The sequence below is a fragment of the Rhamphochromis longiceps genome, linkage group LG23 (assembly GCF_057381845.1).
Source record: "Rhamphochromis longiceps isolate RC_006_pf linkage group LG23, R_longiceps_female_GT1.1, whole genome shotgun sequence".
Taxonomy (NCBI): Eukaryota; Metazoa; Chordata; class Actinopteri; order Cichliformes; family Cichlidae; genus Rhamphochromis; species Rhamphochromis longiceps.
In genome coordinates this window covers 5,945,227-5,972,245 of record NC_140578.1, presented here as the reverse complement: position 1 = coordinate 5,972,245, position 27,019 = coordinate 5,945,227, and the positions used below count along the sequence as shown (strand labels likewise).

The window sequence follows — 27,019 nt, the reverse complement described above, 5'->3', positions numbered from 1 at the left end:
GACTTATGAGATATGTGGAAAAATACCCATGTCTGCGGCGTCCATCCCGTAGCTAACTCCCACAACCGTGTCCCCATCATCGGATGCTGCGGCCCCGGACAGCGGGCTCCCTTCCCTGGCCTCCGACAGCCCGACCGCTCCCTCGGCTGCTGCTTCCATTCAGCCTCCCGGAGGAAAAAACAGGCAAGCCCCTCCGAATGAAAGACCCACAGCGACGGCGCGATCCCGGTGGAGGGAAAGAGGATCGGGTCGTTTGATGTGTAACAGTAGTCAAACGGAGGAATATGCGACAGCTATCCGCGACGGTCCCTTCATCTGTGCAGTGTTTCCTCACGACAGCAGCCCACAGTCTGCTTCTCCCAGCTCCTCTGCACTGCACTTACTGCTGCTGCTGAGCCGCTGCCGCCTGGTTTTGTACTGATGGGCCCTGTGACTCCCTCTGCAGGACTCTGAGTGAACTGCAAGAAGGAGATTTGACTGAGCAGTTGCATAACATTTCAGGGCTCTTGTTTTTTTTTTTTTTTGATGGGGCTCAGTATGTTTCTGTTATACGTTTAACTTATTTAATTTACTTATCCAGATGACATACTTTGTGGACGTATGGAAACATCCAGGAGTTTTAAATCTTAGAGAGTCAGATAATGCCTGAGAAATGGAGAACAAATGTACTGGTGCAGATTTTCAAGAACAGGGTTGATTTGTACAGTTTTAGTAATTACACAGGGATAAAGATAATGAGCCATACCATGAAGATTTGTGAAAGCAATACAGATGTGAGATTTGCTTTGAGAGTGTTGATGGAGAGAAGGTCACAAGGTAATGTGTCTTTGTGGATCTAGGAGTGGTAGGAGTGACAAATGGGTACCTTTGCAAGGAGTAGAAGTAATAAATTTATAATGTATGAATTTATAAGATTAATAATGAACACATCAGAAGGATAGATCAGGTTGAGCTGTAAGAGACAAAGTTGTAGAGGAAAGGCTGAGATGGTTTGGGCATGTGCAAAAGACGGATAATGGATATGTTGGATGAAGCATGTTTAATATGAAGCTGCTATGAAAGAGGAAAAGAGGAAGACCACAGAAAAAAATCATTGGATGAAGTGAAGGAGGAAGGTGCTAGGAATAGGGTGAGAAGCAGATTATCTGCTGCAGTGAGTAGAAGACGATACTTAATAATAAAGAGTCTCAGAGAAGCTTAGAAATAAATAAGTTAACAGTCTTTTAAATAAAATCTGGGTGACATTTTTTAGGTTTTTGCAAGGATGAACTTACTGTGTCAAGATGTAAGATTTTCACTTATTATTACACAGAATTAGATCACAATGATATTATCAGGTTATATAGAAATAATTTTTAAAAATATCAGAAAAACACAGAGAAAGAAAAATAGTAATGATATTTTTTGTGTGGTGTAATAATGTTCCTGTTTCCCCTGCTCCCCTACAAATAGCGCCAACATCGATATAAGGAATTAATGATCCAGGCTACTTCCAAGATTCAATTTTTTCCGAGTTCTTTATTTGTTCTATATGTCATCATTGTTATTTTTAGGACAGCCTATAGGGTAAACTGCTCTGTCCACACTTTCTGAACAATACTGTGTTGAACAATTTCAAGCTCTAGTGCTCACTTCTTAAAGACTTTCTGACTCAGAAATGAATACATTTTCAGCTGAAATCCTTTTTAATTGCTCCTGTTACACAAAAGAAAAGATCCTTGTGCACATGAATGATCAAGATGTATCTGTTCCTCAGTACCAACACCTCAAAACCCCATAAAAACCCCAACACTTTTGTTTTAATCACAGACAATAAAAGTTACACACAAAAATATAACAGGAACAAATCTTAGTATATTTTATGATGAAAACAATGCCCAACATTAAGGTGCTGAATGATGCTCTATTAATGGGTTCCCCGTCGTTCTCTCCATAGAACTCTATGAATATAAGCTCGGTCGCCTTCCCAGCAGGTTTGCACGCCATTTACATCAGGTCTGCCCTGCCTGCGATGCAGGTTGATGAACAGACCGTCACTGGTCTGGGATGGACTGAAACTATATCCACCGGTGCTTGGAGAGGCAGAGAAATGTGAGAAAAAAAGACTACTGGAAACACAAAATTAAGTGGATGTAAGTAAGCACGGTTTCAGGCATCTCTTAGAGGTTTAAAGGTATTTGGGAAGATCCTTTTCCACCACCTGGAAGGAAAGCGAGAGTTGCATGGACTTCAGTTGCATGTCTATACACAGGGGTGATAAAGTTACACGTACTACAAACATCTCTTGTTGTTACTGAAAGCACAGCAGAGCTCATCACGGGGTGAGCAGTAATCACACAGACACATGAGCAATGAACATCTGACAGAATAACCAAAGATTTTGTACGTACACTTGGATCATCCAAGGGTCCATATCTCTTCACCACCTGACCCTCTCTATTGATCAAAAACTAAACACAAAAGAAAATAAATGAATAATTATAACACATTTTTTTTGCATATAAAAGCTTGTTCCATTAATTGTTCCATACTCTCTAAAATTATCCTTTATACTTTATACTGTTTTTCAAATATTCAGTATTTTATATTTTATAATATTTTAGCCCTGTTGACATAAAAATGTTTTAAAAATAAACCGTAATAAAACGTACCTTAGTGAAATTCCACTTGATGCTACTGCAGAAATAAACATTAAAATGTGTTAGAAAACCACTAATCACTCTCATTCAGTCAGCATTGGAATAAAAAATGCTGTTAATCAATAACTACCGGTAATTTAAATGATATGACTGATTATTGTTCAAATTCAGTTGTACACATTTTAAACAGATGACTGTACGCATTATGTCTGATCCAAACAAGCTTTTAAGATACTTTTTGAGCATATAACTGTGACCCAGATTCATTCATTCACAACTTACTTTCCAAACAAGCCCTTCCCGTTAGGCTGCTCCTTCAGCCACTTCCACAGAGGATGAGCGTTTTGCCCATTCACCTCGATCTTGCTGAACATATCAAACCGAGCCTGGAACGTGTCTGCAAACTGCCTGATTTGAGTTTCATTGCCCGGCTCCTAAAAGTAAATAGTATTAAAAGTATTAAAGTCTCTAACTGCTCTCAGTGGCCTGCATATGACAAATTATATATAATGGCAACAAAATAGTCGACTTAAAACAGCAGCTTCTTGAATTTGACATAATCTTAAAACGTGGCCTAGTTTCTTTCAAAAACAAGCCATCTTTCGGACTAGTAGTGAGAAAAATGCCAAATTATCCATTGTGGTGTTTATGCAACTACAATTTATGCACATGATTACACACTTAATGAAATTATGAATGTTTTAGATATTAAAAAAACATTTCAGGAGATCTTATGCAAAAATTATAAAGGTTTCACACTGGCTAAAATTTCACTTATACAGTTTTTTTCTGTAAAACATTTAAAAAGTTATTGTCTATCTGTTAACAATACAACAAGACTTTCCACCATTTGTTTTTAGACCTGAAGTAACCTCTTGGGTGAGAGGTGAAACGTCTTTACAGATCTCCAGTTATCCATGACCTGGATAACTGATAACTTACACAAACAAATCTCATTAAATGTTGCAATAAAAAAAACAACTAATGTTTTACATACCTGGTTCCCAAACTGGTTGGAAGGGAAGGCAAGGATGCTTAAACCTCTCTCAGCGTACTTGGCGTGCAACTGAGTAAACTGAGAGTAGTTTACTGGGGTTTTACCTCATTTAGAGGCTACGTTGGTGATGATGACAACATTCCCCCTGAATACACACACACACACACACGTGCACACACATTTGTTTAGTGATAAGAGGTTTATAATTGTAATAGGAGGTTTTAACAAAATGACAGAGAAATTTACCTGTATTTTTCAAGGGAAACCACGTTGCCATCAATATCCGTTGCTGAAAAGTTATAAATGGATGTTGCCCTCTGCCATTCCTCTAATGGGGTAGACTGGGGAAAAAAACAATAAGTAGTTAGAACACCGTGTTATTTCCAAAACTCCACAGCCTATCAGATGTGAAGAATTAATTTTAAAAAGAAAATGTAATGAAAATAAACATAAATCTAAGGAGAGCAAAAGCAAAGGTTAGCCCTCAAACGCAAAAGTAATGTTTCAGTCCTAATCCCGTTGTTTCTTACCATAGCTGACAGCAGGACAGAGAGGAGGACTGTGCACCCTATCAGGCGCATGGCTGCCCTACTTAGCTCCTCGGTCTCTAAAAGTATCACCGCTGAACTTCTGTCCCTGTACTGAGAAAACTCACGTTCTACAGTGCTTTTGTAAAGCAAAACCAGGTGATCATTAACTAAACTGATAGGCTGTGATTGTCCAGTACCTCCCTCTGTGCTGCTGATTCAGTAAAGCCTGATCACAAAAGCATGTGTGCTGCAGTCCACATTTCACAACTTAGTCCATGTAGAGCAAAGAGCAACGGTCAGAAGAAAAACCAAAGCTCATTATGCATTGTGTTTAGTATCCGAGTGAAAAACTGGTGATTTGCAGCAGATATAAACTTCTACATTACCCTAAAAAGGCTGGATTTCTCTCTTTCTATTGTAGTGAGAAAAAACACTTTTTAAAATTTTGAATTCACATCAATCAGCTTTAAGATTATTACATTTTTTCACATTTTGAATGGAAGATGTGAAGACGAATCAGAGCCAGCTGCTTCAATCACTGCTGCTTTTTATCTCAGTATGCAAAGAGTACCAAAAATATACATTTTACAACAAAAAAAATAACAGTAACAGTGATTATCCCGATTGAATAACAGTTGCTGAGTTTTGCCTGTTTACGTGTGTAGCACAGGTTGCTTTGAGTCACTGTTACACAATCTCTTTATATTCTAGTGTGAAATTAGAAACCAAGTTTATGGAGAATTATTTTGTGCATCAATAATCTCTCAATATTTTTTTAATATAATTGCCAGTGCTGTTAATCCAAAGCAATTAAAGAACTAATGTGTCTATTTTGAAATAAAAGGGTTGAAAACAGTTATCTTGCCTGTTTTGTAAGGGTCCAATGGTCCATGAGCCATTACAAAACGGCTACGCGAGCTAAGCATAGAAACCTTTGACAAAAACATTCAAAAGAAATGAGTTTGGCAAAAAAACTTCTTTTCTTTGTTCTGATATTTTCACATTTGCATTAGGCTTAGACAAGATTATGGTTTAAATGCACCCATTCAACAATGCTAACTATGTCATTACATGAGAGCCTGCTTTTTCCCACCACAAAGTTTATAAGCAAACTTGAAACTTTATGCTGGGAAAAAAACATTCTACCAAATAATCATAATCTCAGACAACAAGAGCAGAATTGTTACGAAACTGGTGATTATGTTTTGAGAGCTGGAGTGGAAGAGCTAAGCAGAACATTGCGCCACAAAATAAGAGATGAGGCAACATTTTGCTGTGATTTTCAGTAGTAAATATTATTTTGTCCAGGCAAGTGTGCAGGAAATTCAGATCTTGATCAAATTTAAACTACAGTGTTTCATTTAAGAAATAGTGTGTAGTCATAAAGTTTTAGTTTTGTCAGTTTGGACTGATGAGGCTTGGGTGCATATTTCTTTATTACAACTCAGGAGGTCTGCATGACCTCAGTAAACAAGTTTCATTAAGTGTTGAGCCTTGAATTGTAATTCCTCTTTTAGCTTTTCTAAATGTTGCCCTGATAAAGAGTAAAACACCAAAACTCTTGAAAACTAAATTGAAAGTAGCAAATCCAATGTGGAAGCTAACTCATAATTACACTGAAAATAATAGCAGTCAAATAAAATGTAATAATAATAATAAAAAGAAAATGAACTCTGTTCTTTCTCCACTTTTTCTCCACCACTAATATAAACTGATGCTGAAAGCAAACTTTTATTCTTTAATCATAAAACATCAGCTACAATAAAAAACATGGCCGGGTGTTGTGTCGATACAGAAGTGCCTCTCTGTCTGTCCTGATGATAAGCCTATCAGCTGACACCAGCAGCCAGAGTGGGAGCACAAACATCCGGTGTCAAAAACAGCACTTATAATGTATTTTTTTTTTTCCACCCTCTAAATTCAGTGGAAAGGTATGTCTTTAACTGTGCGGGAAAAAGCAGAGGGAGGGAAGGATTTGCGAACTTTGTGGGCGTCCGTCCGTGTCACGTGTGTTAATCAAAGCCCACCACAAACACGCAGAGCATCTTGGGTAACAGCCATCGTTGTTTACGTGAAAAATGGATTAACGATATTATTACAGCAGTAAAAAAAAAAAAAAGCGTGTTACATGAAATTGTGTTACACACAGTGGAAATCACAGACGTCACTCAAAAGCATGCAGATTAAATGGTTGAGGTTTACGTTACCGTTGTGGTTAATACAAAGTACAACACCGTCGCCAGTAGTGCCACAGAGCTCGCTACAGCCCCAGTTGCTAAAATAACATAAAATGGCCTCATTTTGTTTTAAAAAGAGGACAAATTTACCACCGTGAACCTCAGCTGCAGACTCCGCCCTGCGGCGTGTTGTGAAACAGCGGAGGGCGGTGGCCTCAGAGACCAGAGGAGGGAGAAGGGACACTACTTTTATTATTATTATTATTATTATTATTATTGTATTATATTATATTATATTATATTGTATATTTATATTGTATTATTATAACTGAGGAGGTTGTTTCTGTTTTTCATCAAAAGTCCGTGTGTTCCGTTATCGTCTATTATCAAAGGCTTCAAGTTCAAAAAGTATAAATCCCTTTTCTATGTGAAAGACCTTCCTTTCGGCAAACTGTGGGAGAAGAGTTATGTGTAAAAGTTTTGTAACAAAAAACAAACAAACAAAAAAAAAACAACCCCAAAACAAACAAACCCTCGATTGCTGTGCGTCATCCCAAGGCGCCCAGCCTACGTCACTAGCCTGTATCGGAAGACGAAAGCGTGCGTCGTGTATGTCTGTGCCTAAGAGTGGGACATTCATTGAAAAATAATAAATTTAAATTAAATCTAGAGTATACACACGGTTTGAGACGAGATGGATGACGAGGAGGAAACATACAGGCTTTGGAAAATCCGCAAAACAATCATGCAGGTAGGTTACATTTGTGTGTTTGTTTGTTATTAGCTTAGCATTTAGCTTTCTTTAACTTAAGAGTCGAAATCAGCGGCTCACTTCAGGAAGGTAGCCTTGTTTACTGATTTACTTAACACATTAGAATAGCTAAGGAGAGCAGAGCATCATCGATTCCGACCAAGCACAGTAAAATGATGCTGCTGTGGAGCTCATAATTCGCGGTTCTGGTATTATTACAGTTTAATGACAGTACTAATGAGCGTCAGAGGCGTATTTAGTATTTTCCCCTTTGTATTTTCAGTTTTCAGTCACAGTTTATGTAATTTTGGAAACGATTTGGAAAAGATCGAGGTTTGGATTATAAACCCTTTTCCGAGTTCAGTTTGTACATCCTCTCTTTGTATTTCATTCCCTCCCACCTGAGATACTAAGCGGATCTGTTCCTCATACGTTAGCCGTCATTTTAAAGCAGTCTCAGTGCAACATGATGGGTTTCTGAACTACATCATCATAGCGTTGTTTTTGGAAGCCTGTTCTCCTCATCTATCATATGAGGAGAACATTGTGGGCGTGGGTTGTGATAGTTTCATCACACAGTTCGTAATCTTTAATTTATTTCTTTATGAGTTAAAAAAGGAACACATATTTGCCTTCTTGGCATGATTTGCATTATTTGGCAATTTGTTTTTTATTGTGCTATATGCTCGATAAAGCCCACTGTATCCCTGATTGTCATAGCATACATTTTTACCGCTGTGCAGATGACACCCAACTATGAAGCCAGATAACACACACAAATGAATTAAACTGCAGGATTTGATCCTGGATGATCTCTAATTTTTTGCTTCTAAATTCAGATAAAAGTGAGGTTACTGTACTCTGCCCTAAAAGTCTCAGAAATGCAGTATCTAATCAGATTCTTACTCTGGATGGCATTGCCTTGGCCTCCAGTGACACTGTGAGGAATCTTAGTCTTTTTTGGTCCAGAATATGTCCTTAAATGTGTATATTAAACAAACACAAAGGACTGCTTTCGTCCATGTGTGCAATATCGCTAAAATCAGAAACATCCTGTCTCACAGTGATGCTGAAAAACTAGTTAATGCTGGCCTATTGCTATTCGTTGTCAGGATGTCCTATAAACTCCCTGAAAAGCATTCACTTGATCTAAAATGCTGCAGCGGTAGAAAGACTAACGGATTTACAGACAGGTGGGCCTTATTCTGAGGAAATAGTCTCTGTTGTGCCTATTTTTTATAATAGCAGCAGTTTGTTGTCCATTCAGAGTCCTCATTGATGGTATTCCCAGAAGTTTAAAGCAAGACACTCTCTTTACCTCCTCACCCCCTAGTTCCAGTGGTCTGAGCGCCCTTCTCTGTTGCCTGAAACCAGTGATGATTTCCTTTGTTTTTGTTTTTTTAATGTTCGTGGAGAGGCTCTGCACTTCATCTCTATAGACAACCCCGTTCCCATTTGAGATGAGTCCTAAAACAGTTGTGTCGTCAGCAGATTTTATGATCATGAAGATCTGGCATCTTCCCTAGATCTGTTGTCTCTGTATGCATACTGATCTGGGTCGAAGGCGGTGGTCTTCAGGCTGGTTTTGATGGTGGTATATCCTCACTGGGATCTCATCCGGGCCAGCAGCTTTCCTAGCATTGGCTGCCCTGAGGGCCTGCTTCACTTCATGTCATGAGAAAAACCCACAGTCTGCTCAAAACTAGTTTAGATTTTTTGTTTGTTTGTTTTTAATTTGCCTTTTTAATATTTTCCTTTACACTCACAGCTCTGCCATGATAGAGGATATCTGGTGACACAGGATGAGTTGGACCAGACACTGGAAGAGTTCAAGAGTCAGTTTGGAGACAAGCCCAGTGAGGGGCGTCCCCGACGTACAGATCTCACCGTCCTGGTGGCACACAATGATGATCCCACAGACCAGATGTTCGTTTTCTTTCCTGGTAGGCGTATTCCTAATATTATAGTTTGTAATGAGTCCAGTCCTTAAAAAAGCCAAAACCACACCTTGTTTGTTTTTTTGTCCTTGAAAACTGTAAAATCTGTGCTGCCTAAAGAGGTTTTCCTCATTCCCACAAAAGAAACCCACCAATAACAAGCAACTACCAATAGCCCACCACTGCAATAAAGATATTTTTTGATCATTTTTGGGGGGGTGGGGGCTTTATTTATTTTGTTTTGTTTGCCAGACTAACAATTAGGGCCATGTGTACTTGGAGAATAATATAGTTTTTGTAGTTTTGCTTCTCTACAACACTTTGATGGTTTCAAAAGTCACTCAGGGTGTGATCGAAGTGCAGAATTTCAGATTTAATTCAAGGTTTTACAAAAGTATTTCTCACCTGTGTTTAGGAATTATAGCCTTCTGTTAAGTGTAACCAGTGGTTTACAGATTGTTGTAAATTCTCTCTATTTACATTCACTCGTTTCCATGGAAATTAGTGTGAAGTCATATCACTTTAATTGTCGCTTTTATTCTCTAAGGCGTTGCTGAGTTGGCCAGTTTATTCCTTACTTTAAGAATGCACCAGATTGTCCATTTAGCCAGTCGTGAAGTTTTTATTGTTGCTCCAATGGTTTTATTTATTTAATCATACGTATGTATATATGTATGTGTGTATATATGTATATATATATATACATATATATGTATTTAGTTTACTTTCTTCACTTGCACTGAATATATTAAGAGTTCCAGTGAGTACTTCAGCACAAGTTCAGCACTTTAAAAGAACTCCAAGTGATTTAAAGTCTTGGAGAGCTCCTCCTCAAAAGCATCAATGCCTCACCTGAATTTTTCACTTGGGGAAGAGACCAAAGTCACAGAGAGCCAAATCTGAGAAGTAAGTCAGGTGAGGAGCAATGATTGTGCTCTGTGCAGGTTCTATCATAGTCTCTAATTTCTAAACCAAATTTAGGAATGACTCTCCACATGACATTTGAGTCAGTTTGACACATTTATTCCTCACCTAATGGTGAAATTGTAACACACTCCAACAACTGATCAGACCAAGTCTTCAAGGTGGAAATAACAGGAGTGCTGGGAATCGTGCAGCGCTTCATAAGGAGAAGACTTTGAAGGGATTAGCAGTAAAGCTGTTTAATGACACCTGCACTAATTTACATTTGTAAAAACGTGTGTTTATGAGCATGTTTGTTTATCTTTGTATGTTACTTGTAGGTATATAATTTCATAAAATCTCACCCTTTTTTTTTTCAATTTCTTTTCAGAGGAGCCCAAAGTTGGTATCAAGACAATTAAGATGTACTGTCAGAGGATGCAGGAGGAGAACATCACACGGGCAATCATTGTTGTTCAGATGGGCATGACACCCTCAGCAAAACAGGTAAACATCAGTTTAAAGCAAACGTGATAAAAAGGGAAAGGTTTTTCTCTCGAAATGGATGCGGCAGTGATTGTAAATATACAAATCCCTCACAGTCTCTAGTCGACATGGCACCCAAATATATACTGGAGCAGTTTCTACAGCAGGAGCTGCTGATTAACATCACAGAGCACGAGGTAAGCATCATACTGTCCTCTATATTAAAATCTTTATTTTCAAGTAAGCCTGCAGCGTGTTGTACATTTCTGTATTTGCATTTCTCGCCTGTCTTTCAGCTTGTACCAGAGCACATTGTCATGACAAAAGAGGAAGTGACTGAACTTCTGGCAAGATAGTATCCTTGCACTTTGCGCTGCATGACAGTAAATTAGTTTAGAAGCGTTGAGGTTTGTACACTCGTTGCCCTTAACAATATTACCTCAGTAAATTAAAAGAAAGCCAGCTGCCAAGGATCCAGGCCGGGGACCCTGTGGCTCGTTACTTTGGCTTAAAAAGAGGACAGGTAAGAAATCTTAGAAACTATCATAACTGACAGAATTCAAGAAAATGTGACTAAAGAGGTTTAACTTTTTGCAAGAAATGTTTTGAAACTATGTGCGGGGTTTGTTCTGAAACCTGTGAGACTCGTGATCAACCTGAAACCGGTTTGACATTTGGGGGTATTTAAATTATTTGAATGGTCCCTTTATGCAAACACAAAAACAATGTCTTCTTTTAAAAGCATGAGAGGGATTCATTCATTCATTAAGGATGAGACAGCACTATTTTTATCACTTTTTTTTTTTTCTTCCCATCGCACTGATAGACAGCGCTGTGGCAATATATAAAAAAAAAAAAAAGCTGCCATTTTGTATCTGCTGTTCCAGGTAGTGAAGATCATCAGACCCAGTGAAACAGCTGGGCGGTACATCACATACAGACTGGTCCAATGACAGGTATGTGCTTCTTTTTACATAACAGCTGAAAAAGAAACTAAGCGATAAAAAGTGCGTAGCAGCTCCTCAAGTTTTAATGTTCTTGGGTTTTGTGTGTTTCCTGAGAATAAGGAAGTATTAAACCACAACATACAAACACAATTTAAAATGCTTTCGGTGCATCTCCGGTCTAAACATTCAAAACAAACTTGAATGATGCTGTAAATTTTCTTTGTTCTGTTTTCTAGTTATTCTCCCTGATCAACGTTTAAGGACCAGTGAAGGAATCTCAGCACGACAGCTTTGGTTATTCATTGTTCAATTATCACCCTGCTTGTATCTTTGACCTGAATTACTGATTTTGTAAAATAAATGATTCAAAATTGAAATGTGCCGTTTTACACCAAGCAACGATTAAGACTCTTACCTTTTTTTTCCTCTTGAATGCCATGTTACTCTTGTTGCTGCTGCTGCTGCTGCTACTATCGTAGACCTACTTTTGATACCAGTCTCTGCTAACTGAGCCTCAGAGGTTACCGCCTACTGTATTCAACACTTCCTCCAGTTCCCTCGCCCCATTGAGTGCCAGGAGTGACAAAATTAATACATTAAAGACGACATATTCCTCACCACGTTCCCCATTCTAGGAAATAGGTTGCAACTGTGCTCATTTGGTTTAATTTCTCCGTCTTGGTAATTTGCACAAAATGCCAAAAATCAAAAACTACAAATTTAAAACAAGAACCTTTATTAAAACTGACATAAGACAAAAGGCAACATTTATAAGAATGTTTACATGTATTTCAATTTTAGAGCTGAAATAACCAGCAGTGGAATCTGCTTGAAAAGTTTGCACGCGTCACATTCTGATGCAGCGTTCCCTTCCCCCAAAAAACAAACGCTTTAAAATACAAACAAATCAAATATCTTGAAACGCCAGTAATCCCAAGAGCAGCAAGCGTGCAGAGAGGGTTCACTGGCAGCAAAGATTAGTACAGTAACATACATCTACAGTTTAAAATTTAATTTGACCTATTTACACGGCAGACCGTTAGGCTTTCATTAACTTCAAATTTAAAGACGAACAGACACGATTGACAATATCAGACAAACTCTGGCTCGCTGTCTCGATTTCTCGTCAGTGGTAATTTCTTTCCACAGAGACGTGCCAGTGGAAGGCCCGACAGGCTCAGTGTGGGAGAGCACGGGTGGTAGTTGTTGTTATTGTTGGACTGATTCACGTTGAGCTCTGCCAGAGAAGCGCTCAGATCCTGCTCTTCTCCAGCACCTTCTTCTGGGGGCCCGCTGTCTGGCAGAGCGGGGGGTTCTTCTCCCTCTGGGTTTTCCTGATCCTGATCCAGATCTTGTTCAGGCTCGATGTGGATTGCAGACTGACTGGACAGGTCCAAACTGTCCCTGTAGCTCAGCTGGTCATCGTCTATGCTCACGCTCTCCTGCTTCGTAAGGCTGTGGGAGTGCCTCTCGTCCAGCTCAGAGTCAGAGTCTGGGAGCTGCTCACTGGAGCCCAATGACCCCAAAGAGCTTCCTGAATGCAGATAAATAAGTGATAAATGTATATAACATTTTCAAGAGCAAATCATTTACTATAAAATTACACAACTTGGCCTTTAAAACTCACCACATCCCTCCTCTGTCTTGTCAACCTCAGGTTTAGTCTTCTCCTCTCTGCTCGCATCCTCTTCTGCGTCAACAGGGCTCACCATTTTGTCTTGTGTAACATTTTCCTGAAACCAGGAGGGAAAGTGTGAAAGCTTCACAACATGAATTTGTTTTCAGTCAACAGAAAAATGCAAATCTGGTGTCTCTATTAGCCAGACTGATTATGACCAGTTTTGGTATTGCTCGTTAATACCGGGCTGTTTGCAACCTTTAACTCTTTAGACTTTGTTAAAGCAGGTTTTCTGTTCCAATGCTTTAGAGTATGTGTAAAAACAGAGCAAATATTTTGTGCAGTAGTATTTAATTCCTAAAAATGTCTCACAAAAAGGCTCAGCAGTAAGTAAATACTAATGTGCACCGTGTGCTGGATTCCTACCTGCTGCGTGGAGGCAGCACGGGAGGTTTTGTGGGTCTGAGAAGTTTTGGATTGGAAGATGGAAGAGTAGAAGACTATGAAGGCCTCCACGATGCGAGCCTGATGGGGATAATCAACCAAAGAGGACAGGGATATCGTAGCCCCCGTTGGACGGGGCCGCATCAGAGAGGGCCCAAACACAATGCCAAGGTTGCTGGGGCTCATCTTGTTATCCTGTTCCAGCTCTGCGATCCTGGAATGAGAAAGATGGAGCAAGAAAGGATGGTGAGGTTAACAGAATCTTTGCTTTTTAATAAAAAATTAATATGACTTGTATGACTAACTCACCTTCGAAGGTGACGAACGATGTAGCGCAGTGTGGCGATGTTGGGTTTGGGCAGCTCCTTTAAAAGTTCCCTCAGACTGTCCACCAGGACCAGGACCTCTGGGTCCGTGTCTGGGCCCAGATCCACCAGCTCTGGCCCCCTGCTCACTGCCGGGTGAGTGCTGCTCGACTCTGAGTCCTCCCCCTCCGGTGTGTCTCCTTCATTATGCAGACTCTCCTTTGCCAAACCCATCAGCTTGTTGTACAGATGGAAAGGCATGATGGGCTCAGGCAGCTGGGGGTAAAGGAAAAACACCAAACATATGATGATTGACTTGAGCTTCAGGTTCAGTCTTTACTAGCTGCTACACATCAGTGTAACCTCAGTTACCTGTCTGAGGTAAAGCTTGAGCACGTTGCTTATGTCATGTGGTGAACACTGAGACAACTCGACCAGCTCTTTTCCATTCTCAAAGGCCTGACACAGTTTCTCCACACGGGTCTTCACTCCATTCACCCTGTAGATGCCCTGAAAAGAGGAGAAAGGAGATTTAAACCCAACGGTTCAAAGGCAAACAATCAGAAATCGACCACCCCTTCAAAACACAGCATACGTGCTTTTTCTCACCTTCATCTTCAGTGCCCGTCTCTCGATCTCAGAGATGCACTTGGTGATGATGAAGGGAATACCGTCACTGGCACAGCTGGCTACCTGAGTGAAATCTCTGCCAAACAGCTGCAGACGGCCCTGCAGCTTCTTATGACCACACTGGATCGCCAGAGTTTCCAGACAGCGCTTGTGGCACGCCAGGAAACACTGAGAAAACAGTTAATATAATGATTATCATCTTAACCATCGTAGCCTGGGAACAGCTGTAACTTGTCACAAGTTTTTCTACCTAGTCACATCTAATTAGGAAGAACGTTAAAACCCCCCAAAAATGATTACAAAGGTGTAATGTGCAATTTCAATAGTGTAGGTAACATAAATAAACTATGCATAATACATAGTTTTACACATACAAAAAGTTTCTCCCACTGAAAACTCTACGTCTAGATAAACAGAATCAACTTTTTGGGAACCTATGTTCAATTTCACTGATAAAAAAAAACTTTAACTACAGGTGTTTCACATTTGCAATGCAAAGTAAGGCTGCTTGTTGCAATCAACAGTATTCAAATGAGTATGGTTAATCTTGCTGTGAATCTCAATTATCAGCAAGTGACAGCCACATGACAGCCAGCTGAATGTTGTACATGTCTATATGTGTTTATAGTCAATCCACACACACACACACACACACACACACACACACACACACGTTCCATCCCTTAATTATTCCAACATCTGCACCATAAATATGCTATGTGCACTGTTATTGTCAGTAATGACTGTTGTCTACTCTGTTATATACACTTAGAACAAAGAAACAACCAGAGTCAAATTTCTTGTATGTGTACACATGCTTGGTTAATAAACGTGTGTGTACAAATAAATAACATTTAAAAAAAAAAAAAAAAAAAAAAAAAAAAAAAAAAAAAAAAAAAAAAAAATCACCTGATGGAATAAAATTAGATAACACGGGCATTAATAAGGGGGTGACACAGTGGTATCACAATTGCCTTACTACATTTCCACTGTATTTATTATGCCCATTGGAAGGAAAACCCCCGATTCAATAGAAAAGATGGTGGGGGAAAAAAAAAAAAAAAAAATGGTATAAAGATATGAAATTTGTCTGTCATTACATATTCCTGTTACAGTTGTTTGTTGTGGTTTTATTGTCTCTTTGTTTGCAGTTCTTGATATTTTCTTGGAACACTGGAAATTCCAGTTTCCTGTTCTAAAAACAGAAACTGTACCATCTGTTGTAATCAGAGTGACGTGTAGCTTCTTTCAACTAACTATATATACACACACACACACACACACACACACACACACACACATTTTTTAAAGTCTTTCTTCGGAAATTATTTTTTCTCCCCTCGTTTGCTTTGAGTCATGCTTTACACTTTATGCTACGTAGTTCCTTATTATTGCTATAAATATACAAGATTGTAACAGTTACAGTGACATCACCTTCTTGTTAATAAAGTCTTGTGATGGGCATTTTGAACTTTGCTAAATTTTCCAACCAGAAGGGACGAGCAAGGTGTGGACTGACAGCTGAGGGCCATTTTACGCACAGTTTTTTACACTTCCCCCTCCAACCATTAGAAACAATGCAATTTCCACATTGGCTTTACTTCTCAGGGAAGTCCATCCTTTACAGAAAGTCTGAGATGTTCATTTTTAGTGTTGATCATTACATACTGTAATTTACATGTATCCACACTGAACATATTTATCTAACCACTTATGCATTTTTCTCAGACCATTTGCTATTTTGTGGGGTTCAACATAAAAAGTTAATTTTAAGAATACAAAATATTTTACTTTGACATTTGCATATGCTCACTGAACACGCTGACTACTATCATTAAAATGTAGCATGCATCAGCAACACACTGAGCCGATCTAACCACAGCTGGAAGGCTTTCAGTGTTTCAGTGTGCAACTCGGAGCGTGAGCCTCAAAACATGTTAGCCTGGTGAAGTGATGAAGAACTCACTTCCTCGCATTCAGCTCCCTGGAAATAAACGTAGCTGTCACATTCGCGGCACTTGGAAGGAGTCCGAAGCTTCCTCAGTCGGTGGGTCAAGGCTGCTTTGGACAGGCCGATATTACGGAAAGGTCCGGTGGACACCACCACGTCTGGATCCATGCCGTTAATATCTGCACAGAATAACCCCCATCACACACTCCGCAAAATCCAAACTCAACCGATAGCCAGGTTTAACATGTACAATCTGGAAATCTTACTTTGAGTTTCAAATGAGGACACATTTCCATCTTTTTCATCTGCATCCTCATTGGACGACATCGTTCCAGTCGATGAAGTCCGAACAATCTTAGCGATGTCACCTAAAATAAGTGAGTTTGAGAGCGTTTATAATGCATACTGCCATCTCTGGAGCAGGGTTTTGGTACGGATTAGCGTGAAACTAACAGAAGACGTGTCTACACTTACTTGTGCTGGCAGTTGGAGAATCCAGGCCTCCATCTCCAACAACGCTGTCATCGCTCACTGTTGAGCCCCATGACTTATGCCCCTGTCCTGTGATAACAAAAGGGACAATAACATGAGCTAGTCACATTTTACATTGCCAATTCTGTTAACTACAGACATCAGGATAGTAACAGGTCACAAGTAATTGCGAGGAATTGTTAAGATTTGTGTAAAATCTTTAGCAGCGGCAGACATCGGATGCACTTACTCTTGCGCTGGACTTCTGACTCTCGGCTGTCTCCAGCTGTCGTCTCCACACTGACGGCAGGACTGTCTGTTTGACTCGTTTGCATGTCTGTGTTGAAGCTGTCATTCCTCGGTCTGTGACCATGGCTGCAACAATTTGGGATTTTCAGATTGCAAATGCATTAAAAGTGGGTTTCTTTTATTCATATTTCGAGAGTCTAGTCCTACGCCTGGGTACAGGGTTGTGTGTAGCAGGTGTGATATGGCATTTTAGTACAAATTACAGCATCAGTGGTATAACACTGTATATAGAGTATTCTATTGTTGTATGTAGTCAATCAACTCCTAAAATAGTCTAACCCAGGTTATATTTGGGAAACAGAAACAACGTGGTTTTGATACATTGTGTCATGTCTGTGAAAATGTTTGGTTAAAGAGAGAATACATTTAGGAACGAGTAATCAGATATGAGTGGATCCTTGCTAAATTCTCTCTGCTGTAGGCATATGTGGCCCCCAAACTGTAACAACCCCCATCCTGAGCTGCATAGGAACGGTTTCATTGAGAAACTAATTGAGGATGCGCTTGAAGTTCTTACTGCGATGATGAGTTGGAGGGAGAGTAGGACTCAAACGCGTACTGGATGGTCGGCTGCTCTGGCAGCTGCAGGTCTCGCACGTGAGCGGCGTACTGCTGGCCGGGGTCGTACAGCTTGCTGCTCTCGCACAGAGTCTGGTAGTGCACAGGCAGGGCTACTGTCTGCATGTGCATGAGCTGGTAGTAGGAGATGGTCGCCTGGAAGTGAAAAGATTAGATGGTGAGCATTTGTAGCTTTTCTTCTTGGCGAGACGCGATGGCTTGTGTGGCCTTTGTTCTCACCGAGCGAATGGTCTGATCACTCTGTTTGATGATGTCCTGCAGCTGCCTCAGCACTGTGACCTTTGTGTGCTCAAGCTCCTGCTGCTGAGTGGCGGCGTCTGCTATACAAGTCTTGTAGGTGGCCTCCGCCTCATCTGCCTGCGCGCGCGCACACACACACACACACACAGTTTCAGTTTACTTCTGCTTTTTCTTTGCTGTTTATATCTGTCAGATCATTTATCAGACAGAAAAGTGTTGATGAAACATTTCACACAGTGGCAAAAATCAGAAAGGGTAAGCTTAGTTATTCTTGAAGTGCAGGGTGCGGCCCCCTGGTGGGCAATGAAGGTACATAATTCTTCATTTTCTAACCTATTTTTTAAAATCATGAATTCATCCAGTAGTGGGAAAGATCTGAAAGTCCAGCAGTGGTTTTCACGAGCCCTATGTAAAGCTGAACTGTTCACTCAGCCTAAACTAGCAAGTATCAGATAAACTATTTCCTTCTTTGTGTCCTCACACAACATCTTTGGCTCATGTGACGGAGTTGTGACCAAAGATTTTCAGCTGATATAGGTCGTATGCAAAAAAAATTTAATCGTCTTTCTTCCTGCAGAGACAAAACAACATCAGCAAAACAAAGTTATTGAGAAGAACCTTGTTGCGAGCCTCTTCTTCCACTCGTTTCTTCTTCTCCACAGACTTCGCTGTGGATCCCCCTCCCTCCTCTTCAGCTCGGCAGGCTGCCGTTTTAGCCTTGTCGTACTCCTCGCAGCGTGCTATGTAGGCTTGCTTGGCCTTCCGCAGGTTTGCCTCACATTCCATCTAAACGAGGAGGAACGAAACAAAAAAGAAATAAATAAATAGGTTTGTGGTATTTTCAGTTATTGCCTGATTTTCTTGTCACAGTAAAAGGATAAAACAGGGCTGTTGATTAATAAAAGATCATAAGGCCATACCAATTTTCTTTTAGCTCGAATCCAGTGTTCCTTGATCTCCTTACGTCTCTTTTCATGCTCCTGTTTACGCTGCATCAGAGGCTGCAGGATACACATTAAATATGAGAGGTGAGAAATTGCAAGTGACTAACCAAAAATGTGGTTTGTGCTTCATTTACTAGAATAGTAACCAATAACTCAGAAATGTACCTGAATGAAGGTTTGGTTGTGCAGGGTGTTGTTGGCCTGCTGCAGGCCCACACTCTGCTCCTGGTCCTGCTCCAGAGCCAGAGAGTAGATGGAGAAAAGAGGCATGTGGGGCTAGAGGAAGAGAGCAAGCAATAAGATGACGATCGTGAACTATAAAGAAATTACAGCTCTTTAGAGGTGAAAGTGAATGGAGCTTACATGTGTAATACTGTGTTTGGAAGACTGGTATAATCTCTGGAGGCCTTTGGAGAACTCGGTCTCTGGGGAAGACAAAACAAAAACAGAGACTATTAAAATTATGGTCAAAAGCACAACTTCTAGGACAACGTGCACTATAAAAATTTAATCACCCCAAAAAATTCACTATTTTTTTAATAAGATGGAATAAACTTGAATGGCCACTTGAAGCCGTCTTCAAAGATGCCTCAATCCTCATGGACTCCCGGGTTAAAACCCCCCAAATGTACATAAGAAATAACAATGTCTCCAGCCTGTAGTGGTTTTTTAAAACCAATTTCCTCCCATGTGACAGCTAAATGGGTGGATTTTCCCATACAAGTTTTAGTAAGCTCATCAGTTCACTGATAACTTGCTACGTTGTACTCTCATCTAAAAATGGTCACTTCTGACTCAAAAAACAAACAAACAAACAAACAAACAAACAAAAAAAACAACAACCCCAAAACATGTCAGTGATAAGAAGCTCAAGTCTAGTTTAGTGTCTGAAATCATAGTTGATAGTTGGTCTGACTTTGTACAATCACTCTCACATAGTTTCGTCACTCCCACTAACCAAGTGAAGTTCTCTTTTCCACGTAGCACATCAGGTCCTTCATGTACTTGGAAATGGTTTTGGCGTAGAGCAGAGCAGAGTCCACCCCTCCCTCGCTGTGCTGTAGGATGACATCCACTTCCTCAGCTCTACCTACACATCAACACACCAACACAGGTCACTGTGCAGGAAACGCTTTGTCGATACGACAGAAAACAGGACGATTGTTTGCATCGGGTATGCGAGTGGATTTGATTTGGAAGCTTATTTTTAGTGTCTTCTGCTGTGGTCAGTACTTAAATCTGTAATTTCTCTCTGCTAAAAACTTCCCCTGTGACTGTGACTTTCCAACAAACTAACTGCGACAACATCCGAGCACTGCAGGATATTCATCAGCAGGGGGAGACCTACTACACATGAAATCTCTCACATGAACACAGGGATAACATTAAGATTACTACAGTGACGTTGGCGGTTTGAAAGTATGCACCGTCACATCAAAATACAGAAAATAGGAAAATATCCACTATAACGTTTACATATGGAGTCAAATGAGATGAATGGAAAGGAGGAGGTTACACTGTTATGCAAAGCAGCACCTGTGATTAACTGAAAGCAAAAGCTGTACGGCACCTTTATGCTTACCCATGTCCTGCAGGTCGCTCCTGTAATGTCCACCATCTCCTCCATGGCCAGAACCAGTGTACAAGTTCTCCATGGACTAAAACGGCATAAACACGAACCTTTACTCGCTAGAATTAGAGGATATTTTTCTTTTTCCCCCCCCCTTACACTCAGCAGAAATTTAGGTGTAGGTGTCATTTTGCGGGCAGTGACGTTTAATTTAATCAAGGAGCTTTTTGCATAACCACCACATTAAGTAACTTTTCTTTTTGGTTGGCACGTGTGAAATATAGGTGACAAACTCACTCTGCTCTTCTCTGTAGGCAGCAAGGAGAGCAATGTGCTGCTGTCCACCTCTCCCATCAGCAGTTCAGACACACTAAAGAGAAACACAGACTCCTTCACACAAACGTAAAATCTTTGTTGAATTGCAGAGAGAGAAAAAGCGTAAGATGGATTTCAAAAGAGAAAGCAGTAGAGAGGAAGAGGGCCAGGCCTTCTACGAAACCTCCACAGGTACACTGCAGATTGAAGGTGATAAGCAAGTTTCGTGACAGTTTTTGTTAGTCTACCAGCTTTCCTTCGCCGCCCCCCAAAATCATGTAATTTGGTAGCAGTCATTTTTATTTTCTTGCAACCATCCTATGTGCTGAAATGCAGGCCAAACAACAACACTAGATTTTTCCGTCTTTGCATTCATGTCAAAATCGAGTCATACAGAGGAAGGCTAGAGAAGAGAATGAGGAAACAGACTCATATGGCAGATTTCAACTGTCTCTGCCAGCTCACTTCCTCCTGAAGCTGTGTGACAGTTGTGTAAACCCTGAAATGGCACAGACAGGCATGCGATAAAATCCTGGTACGATACGCCACAATTATACTTCAGCTTTTAGTATTTTTCCTTTGCCATTAAAAAAAAAATATATATTCATTTTACATTACTATTAGAAAAAAAATACAAAAAGTTACAGGAAAACAAAAGCAAATTTAAAGGCCAGTTCTTTTGATCTCAACTATTCTCAGGTAGCTCAAATCAACCGAGTGTTCCCACGATGTATTTTCTCTTTGGTCTGCAATCTGTTCATTTAGCAGGCAGGTAGTCAACAGCATTTTCTACTTTTGGTTTTGTGTCATACGGTAGAAGAAAACCCACTTCCTGTTTTCAGCTTTGTCTCATGCAAATGTGTCACCATCACTGCACTTCTCTCTCTCATTCCCAACAGCAGACTACTTTGTTCGTATTAATATCTACAATTACACACCACCTGAACTGCCTGTGTGTGAACAATAGCCTACTGGACACCACTAAGGCTTCACTGCCACTGAAATACATTCTTAGAAGCTACTGATAAGAAACAGAAGCAGCTTTTGACAGCGTTTTACTTTTATATATGAATAAAAAGCTGATTTAGATACTTACTTGCTACTAAAAGCGACAGCAATGGTTTCAATTGCCTTCTCAAAGTCCTTTTTATCAGCCTCGTTAGAGGACTCATAGTGGAAACCTGGAAAATCGTACATGTGTTCAGGTTTCAGTCGTGGTCAAGAGTAGTTACAGAGTGATGTTGGGTTTTACCGTCATTGTACAACTCAGATTTACATCGAGATTTTCAAAGACATGCATCTAAAAAAAACAGAAGAGTCTGTCTACCTTTGACCTTGGATATGAGTTTGCCGGCAGCAGTGAGGATCTCGACGGTGTTGAGCAGAGGATAAGTGTTGATGACCTGGCGCAAAATCCGAAGCACCTCCCCTAAACACTCGTGGGCCACGGGCCGCTGACTCTCCTTACCTGGGTGAGATAGAGTCGTGGTAGGTGAAACAAGAACCAAGAGGAAAAACAGCGGAACAAGCTTCAAAAAAAGATCACGCTTGAGGTTTAGGATGTGTTGACTTGCCAACAATAAGCCATCTACTAAAATCGCTGCCAGCGCGTAGCAACTTGTCTCGTTGTCGATACAATATGTACGTGAACATTTTGCTGACTTTATTTTGGGCGATGCATTCTGCCAAACGCAGTTGCAATCATTGTGAAATTGCTGGTTTGTGGCACCACCTGAGATACAGTTTAAACAGAATCTCTGCTTCCTTTCCGCAAGAAACACTAAGAACTTGCTGATTTTAATCCTCACATAGCCAAGTCCGTGTTCATTAAAGAAATGTAGGTGCTTACAGGTGGAATTTTTAAAAATGTTTGGATGGAGCAAGGCTAGCAAGAAAACGAGTGCTATCGATACATTAGCTCTTCCCTGAAATAACATTGCTGAAAGTCTCCAAGTCTTTCTTCCCAGGGGAACAGCAGATGGAGACTGACAGTTGAAACACCAACCATAAGGACACTGATAATAGGCCAAGTGTCAGACAGGTCAGCTCCAGATAAACATTGGCAGCTTTAATGTCACTGGTGACACATTTCTAGCCTCCTTTCCTCCAGACACCGGTTTTGTCAACCCTTTAATGTTGCAACCTCGCATTCTTCCATCGAGTCATCTAATCACACTGGCTCGCTGGTGGAGGAGAGCAGAGGGCAGCTGGTCCATCACCCTCGTCTCGAAATGTGTGTCAGAGTATCAGATTAGCAGCAGCACACTACAAGAACAGAGTGACCTAAACACAGTGCCGGAGAGGATGTGGTCCCTTCTATTGTTTTGCAACACTACAAACCAACTGTGGTGTTCTGCAACATTTTTTTCCCCTGTGGCTCAAATGTTCTTTTTGAAGTTTCTGAGAACAGTTTTTAATGTCAAAAGAGGTTTTGCTTTAGATTAAGAGCACCTCAACGCCGCAATTGTATTTTTGATTCTGAAAGTGATCAGTGTCGCATCACTGCAACGCAGCCAGACTATCAGACGAGGAAGTGCGGACGAGGCCTTTCTGTCAGAGACAATCCATCATGGCTTCCTGTTTAGAAAGCTCTCTGTGGGTGGAGAACATGACAGAACAGAGCCAGATAACAGACAAGTGAGCTAAACTAGCCAAAACACGACAGAAACTAGAGAAGACAACACAGTTTGAGCATTCAGCAGGTGGACTTTCTTTGTTCTTTTTCAAACCCCTGTGATATGGCCCCTTTTTTTTAAAGCTTCACTGCATCGTGCACGTGGAGCACAAGAACATGTCTGCAGTAAACAAAAAACTGGTTTCCTGCTGGAGACAAGCGTGCGGTTGTCTTTGTGAGCGCGCTGCCTCCATTTGGAGAGAGGAAGCTCAGAGCCTCTTGTAAAGCTTGCTTGTGCAGAGATGCTCCGCCCATAACATACTCCTCCTCCTCCCCCCTTGCACACCGTGCACATGTGTCGCTGAACACGGCGGATGTAAGATTGGATCCCTCATGTCCTCTCTGTGTAAGCTCTTGTCAAAATGGAGTGACACAAAAGGGAAGAGAGAGTGCAAACACTATTGTTGTTTCTCCAAAGCTACTGAATGGAGGGCGACTATTCAAAACCTTACATGGCTTCGTGTCAGCAGGAAAGTGTGTGTTGCCCCAACAGTGGGGAAAACAAGTGATATTTTTAATGTGCTCAGCTTTGAGGGACTCCCAGAGCGCTTTGTTCAAAACAAATCTAGACACAGCACGTTTCTGTAAGTCAGAGTTTGGCAGGGAAGACTGCAGCTGCTAACAAGACCAAACAAAAGCCTGTCTGACAGGATGTATTTGGGGGCTTCTCACGCAGGTTTGTGTTGGAGATGTACAAGACAAAGCTTAAACCTGTCACGGCTCTCACCCTCAGCCAGAACAACATCCTTCAGCTTCTCCACAGCCTCTGCAAAGCGTGCGACATCCCTCAGCAGGGCTGGGATGTCCTCCACCTCGATGGCTGCGCTCTCTGGACTGTCAGATGGAGTCGTCGGGGTTATAGCCCCTTTTCCCTGACCTCTAGTGAAAACCCACGACTGGAGCGGGAACCCTGAGGAGACACAGAAATATCACTCAACAAACACGCATTTAGTCTTCATGTGAGACTTTCAATTTTTACTGAATAATCTTCATGAATTATCACAAAAAAATAAAAATAAAAAATAAAAATAATAATAGAATGATTCAAGATTTTAGAGAATACAATCAAACTGTAATGAAATAAAAACAAAAAACAAAACGTGGGGATCTGTATCATTTGGTTTTCTGCAAATGTGCAACAGTTTCAAGCTTATATGCTCACTAGTGTGACATTAGAGGGGCCCTTCGCATCTACCCAAAACATTTGACTATTCCTTTCCATTAGAGCATTTTTTTTTGGCTTGTTCTTGGTCAGAAGTTGTAGAATGGCAATTTCTGGTCATGATTTTCCTTCTTACATTTAACAGTGTAAGAAATCTATTTAAAGAGCAATCATTAGTTAAAGAACTCCTCAGTTTCACAGTTTCTAGGCTTCGAAATCCAAGTCGATAATCTCAAACCTTTCAGCTTCACTCATATTAAATGTTTAAAAGGTGATAACGCCACATAAATGCTTCAGTTACAGATCATAAATGGTGTTTTGACCAGATTCTGTTTGTGATGGGCCACGCTCAGCAAGCAGGAGCAAGACTATAATTAAGTGATGGAGCAGACCTGCAGCGCTGGCGTGTCGGCTCAGTGCGGTCGGTCTCTTGAGAGTGGCCACAGGAGACGGGCAGCCCACCCCCTGCATCATTCCCAATTTATTGTGCTGAGTGCTCGGGGTGCCTGGGCAGGACGCGGAGGGATCCTGGAGCCCGGCGGAAGTTGGGGTAAGTGTTGAAGACGAGGAGGAGGAAGATGAGGGGGAACAAAAGAGTGTGATGTCGACTGCATCTCTGCGAGGCTGCTCCTGGAGAATGGAGAGCTGAGAGATGACAGGAAGACAGAGAAGGTCAAGACTGCAATGTAGCTCGTCCCTTTCAGCATTACGGCTAACAAGGTGACTTTTCTTTGCCTCTGGGGCCAGCAGCACTGTTGTTATTAGTAAACAATCATATGCAGACTTTCACAAGATCCTGTGCTGCGTTGTGCAATACTTCCTGACTCCAAGCTGTTAACGGGTGTGGCAAACTCAGCAGAAAGTCGAATAACTTTATACATCACCTACAAAAAAATAAAATAAACAAAAACACACAACTCACGGAGAAGTTTCTTTTTTTTTTTTGGCCTGTTGGTACTCAACAGAAAACTTCAACTAAAGTCAGCGGCCTGTAGATTTAGGGCTCGACAAGTGCATCTCAACCAAGCAAAAGCAGCCTGAAAATTTTAAATACTTTACAGGAAACCAAAAAAAAGCATCAGTGCATATTTTCTGTTCAGAGACTTGTGTGTACACGACAAACGTACCTGTTTCAGCCATACGTTGTGCTTGTTGGGCAGTATGTCCAGTCTGTCCTTGCCTTTCGACTCGGCTTTTTTAACTCTCTGACTTGTAGAATAAGGGTTGTAACTATTTTTGCCACCACGTTTCAGCATGCTCCTTGCCCTCTAGACTTTTGTCCTCATTCTAATCACAAATTCTCAAAACGCATTCACTCACTTGCTCACTCACACACGCAAAAACCCCACAGGAGACATACTTCCTATGCGCCACATAACCAGATATGAGTCAGCTTACAGTCAGGTACCCATCACAGCACTCAGCACTGTGACACTGCATTATAATGACTGGTTTCAGCTAGAGGACAGTTTTCACACCCCTGATCGCACCAGCTACAGCAGCAGAAAAGATTCCCCCCCCAAAAAAAGACTAAAAACTTACAGAGCCTCACACACACAAACAAAAGCACCCCTGGTAATGAGCCCTCTCAGAAACTTGTCCACTCCAGATGATGGTCATCTGACACACACACAGTTAAACATCAGAAACCAGAAGTGATGCGCTACTCACAGACGGGGCGCTGCTCTGTGGCCCAGGGCTTCCTGCTCGACTCTTCTTCGAGATAGACGGTGTCTTGATTAGTTCCCGTTTTTTCCTGAACATCTTCAGGGTGCCTTTGCCGTCCATCCCGACTTCTTTAAGCTTCACGTACAGCCCCCCCACCCACCCCCCGACTCGCCACTTGGGTGCTCTGCCGCTCGAGCTCAGCGGGAGCTGGGTGCCATCCAGGTCGAGTTTGAGCCACGATAACTGTCTGTCTGTCTTCCTCCTCCTGGTGTCACTCATCGAGCCGCGCAGGCTCACTGACAGAGAAACTCACCGCAAACCGTCAGTGCGCACCCGGCATCCGCTGTGCGCGCGCGTTTCAGTTTCCTCGGGGGGGAGGAGGAGGAAAGACGCACGGATGACTTTGTTATCCACCGAGCTTCGCGAGGATTAATTCAGGTTGAGGTGCACGCGGGGAAATGCGGTCCCGACGGCGTCTCTCCTGGTGAAGTCAGAAGCAGCGAACACAAGCAACAACTTGTTGCCTCGTTCACAGCAGCAATCAGTCCATCCTGACACACGTGTGTTCCCAACATCTGAAACGACGCTTTTGACGGTAACCTTCCGCCCCTCTGTGCACCTGCTCGGGCCACAGAATTAAAACCCCGAGGTGTACATGCGCCCCGAAACCGCTTTAGACCGAGGTTTGTTTAATTTTTTCATTATCAGAAGGAAAGCGGAGAAATTATTAAACTACATCTGATAATAATGTTAAATGAATTGTATGGAAGCA

General features: G+C 41.3%; 4 protein-coding genes across 10 annotated transcripts in view; 1 reads left to right on the top strand and 3 right to left on the bottom strand.

Annotated features, from left to right (window-relative positions):
• pip5k1ca (phosphatidylinositol-4-phosphate 5-kinase, type I, gamma a) overlaps window positions 1-400 on the bottom strand; it is a 53,470-nt gene extending 53,070 nt beyond the window's left edge. For 2 of the 3 annotated variants that reach the window (XR_014909569.1, XM_085397689.1), the window contains exon 1: window positions 27-400. Coding sequence is in view for 2 of the 3 variants with exons in the window: in XM_085397689.1 (XP_085253815.1) it covers window positions 27-159 (133 nt within the window). In the remaining variant the exon portion in view is untranslated. The remainder of the gene's footprint in view (window positions 1-26) is intronic. The other variant, XM_085397690.1, reaches the window with a different exon arrangement.
• A 1,098-nt stretch (window positions 401-1,498) lies between these two features.
• On the bottom strand, window positions 1,499-6,548 carry gpx4a (glutathione peroxidase 4a). 2 transcript variants are annotated; one of them, XM_085398772.1, is made up of 7 exons: window positions 6,374-6,548; window positions 3,883-3,977; window positions 3,637-3,781; window positions 2,922-3,073; window positions 2,652-2,676; window positions 2,391-2,450; window positions 1,499-2,200 (listed from the first exon to the last, which is right to left on the bottom strand). In XM_085398772.1, the coding sequence occupies exons 1-7, from the start codon at window positions 6,464-6,466 to the stop codon at window positions 2,168-2,170; spliced, it is 603 nt and encodes a 200-aa protein (XP_085254898.1). In that variant the 5' UTR covers window positions 6,467-6,548; the 3' UTR covers window positions 1,499-2,167. The 2 variants fall into 2 exon arrangements, with proteins under 2 accessions (XP_085254898.1, XP_085254899.1); XM_085398773.1 differs by lacking the exon at window positions 6,374-6,548 and adding an exon at window positions 4,167-4,323.
• Window positions 6,549-6,917: 369 nt separating this feature from the next.
• Window positions 6,918-11,744, top strand: polr2eb (RNA polymerase II, I and III subunit E, b). Its single transcript, XM_085399169.1, has 8 exons — window positions 6,918-7,094; window positions 8,863-9,037; window positions 10,326-10,441; window positions 10,537-10,617; window positions 10,717-10,775; window positions 10,865-10,943; window positions 11,308-11,376; window positions 11,604-11,744. Exons 1-7 carry the CDS (start codon window positions 7,038-7,040, stop codon window positions 11,371-11,373), a joined length of 633 nt encoding a protein of 210 aa, XP_085255295.1. The 5' UTR covers window positions 6,918-7,037; the 3' UTR covers window positions 11,374-11,376; window positions 11,604-11,744.
• Window positions 11,745-12,086: 342 nt separating this feature from the next.
• Window positions 12,087-26,935, bottom strand: arhgap45b (Rho GTPase activating protein 45b). 4 transcript variants are annotated; one of them, XM_085399165.1, is made up of 24 exons: window positions 26,251-26,935; window positions 24,972-25,224; window positions 24,145-24,327; window positions 22,071-22,211; window positions 21,840-21,924; window positions 20,726-20,798; window positions 20,429-20,516; window positions 19,817-19,948; window positions 19,222-19,283; window positions 19,024-19,134; window positions 18,835-18,915; window positions 18,533-18,700; window positions 17,894-18,031; window positions 17,613-17,809; window positions 17,037-17,161; window positions 16,790-16,876; window positions 16,582-16,683; window positions 16,331-16,494; window positions 14,344-14,532; window positions 14,107-14,244; window positions 13,739-14,010; window positions 13,412-13,643; window positions 12,995-13,100; window positions 12,087-12,901 (listed from the first exon to the last, which is right to left on the bottom strand). In XM_085399165.1, exons 1-24 carry the CDS (start codon window positions 26,524-26,526, stop codon window positions 12,459-12,461), a joined length of 3,846 nt encoding a protein of 1,281 aa, XP_085255291.1. In that variant the 5' UTR covers window positions 26,527-26,935; the 3' UTR covers window positions 12,087-12,458. The 4 variants fall into 4 exon arrangements, with proteins under 4 accessions (XP_085255291.1, XP_085255293.1, XP_085255292.1 ...); XM_085399167.1 differs by having other exon boundaries at window positions 17,655-17,809; XM_085399166.1 differs by having other exon boundaries at window positions 20,441-20,516.
• Window positions 26,936-27,019: the final 84 nt, after the last annotated feature.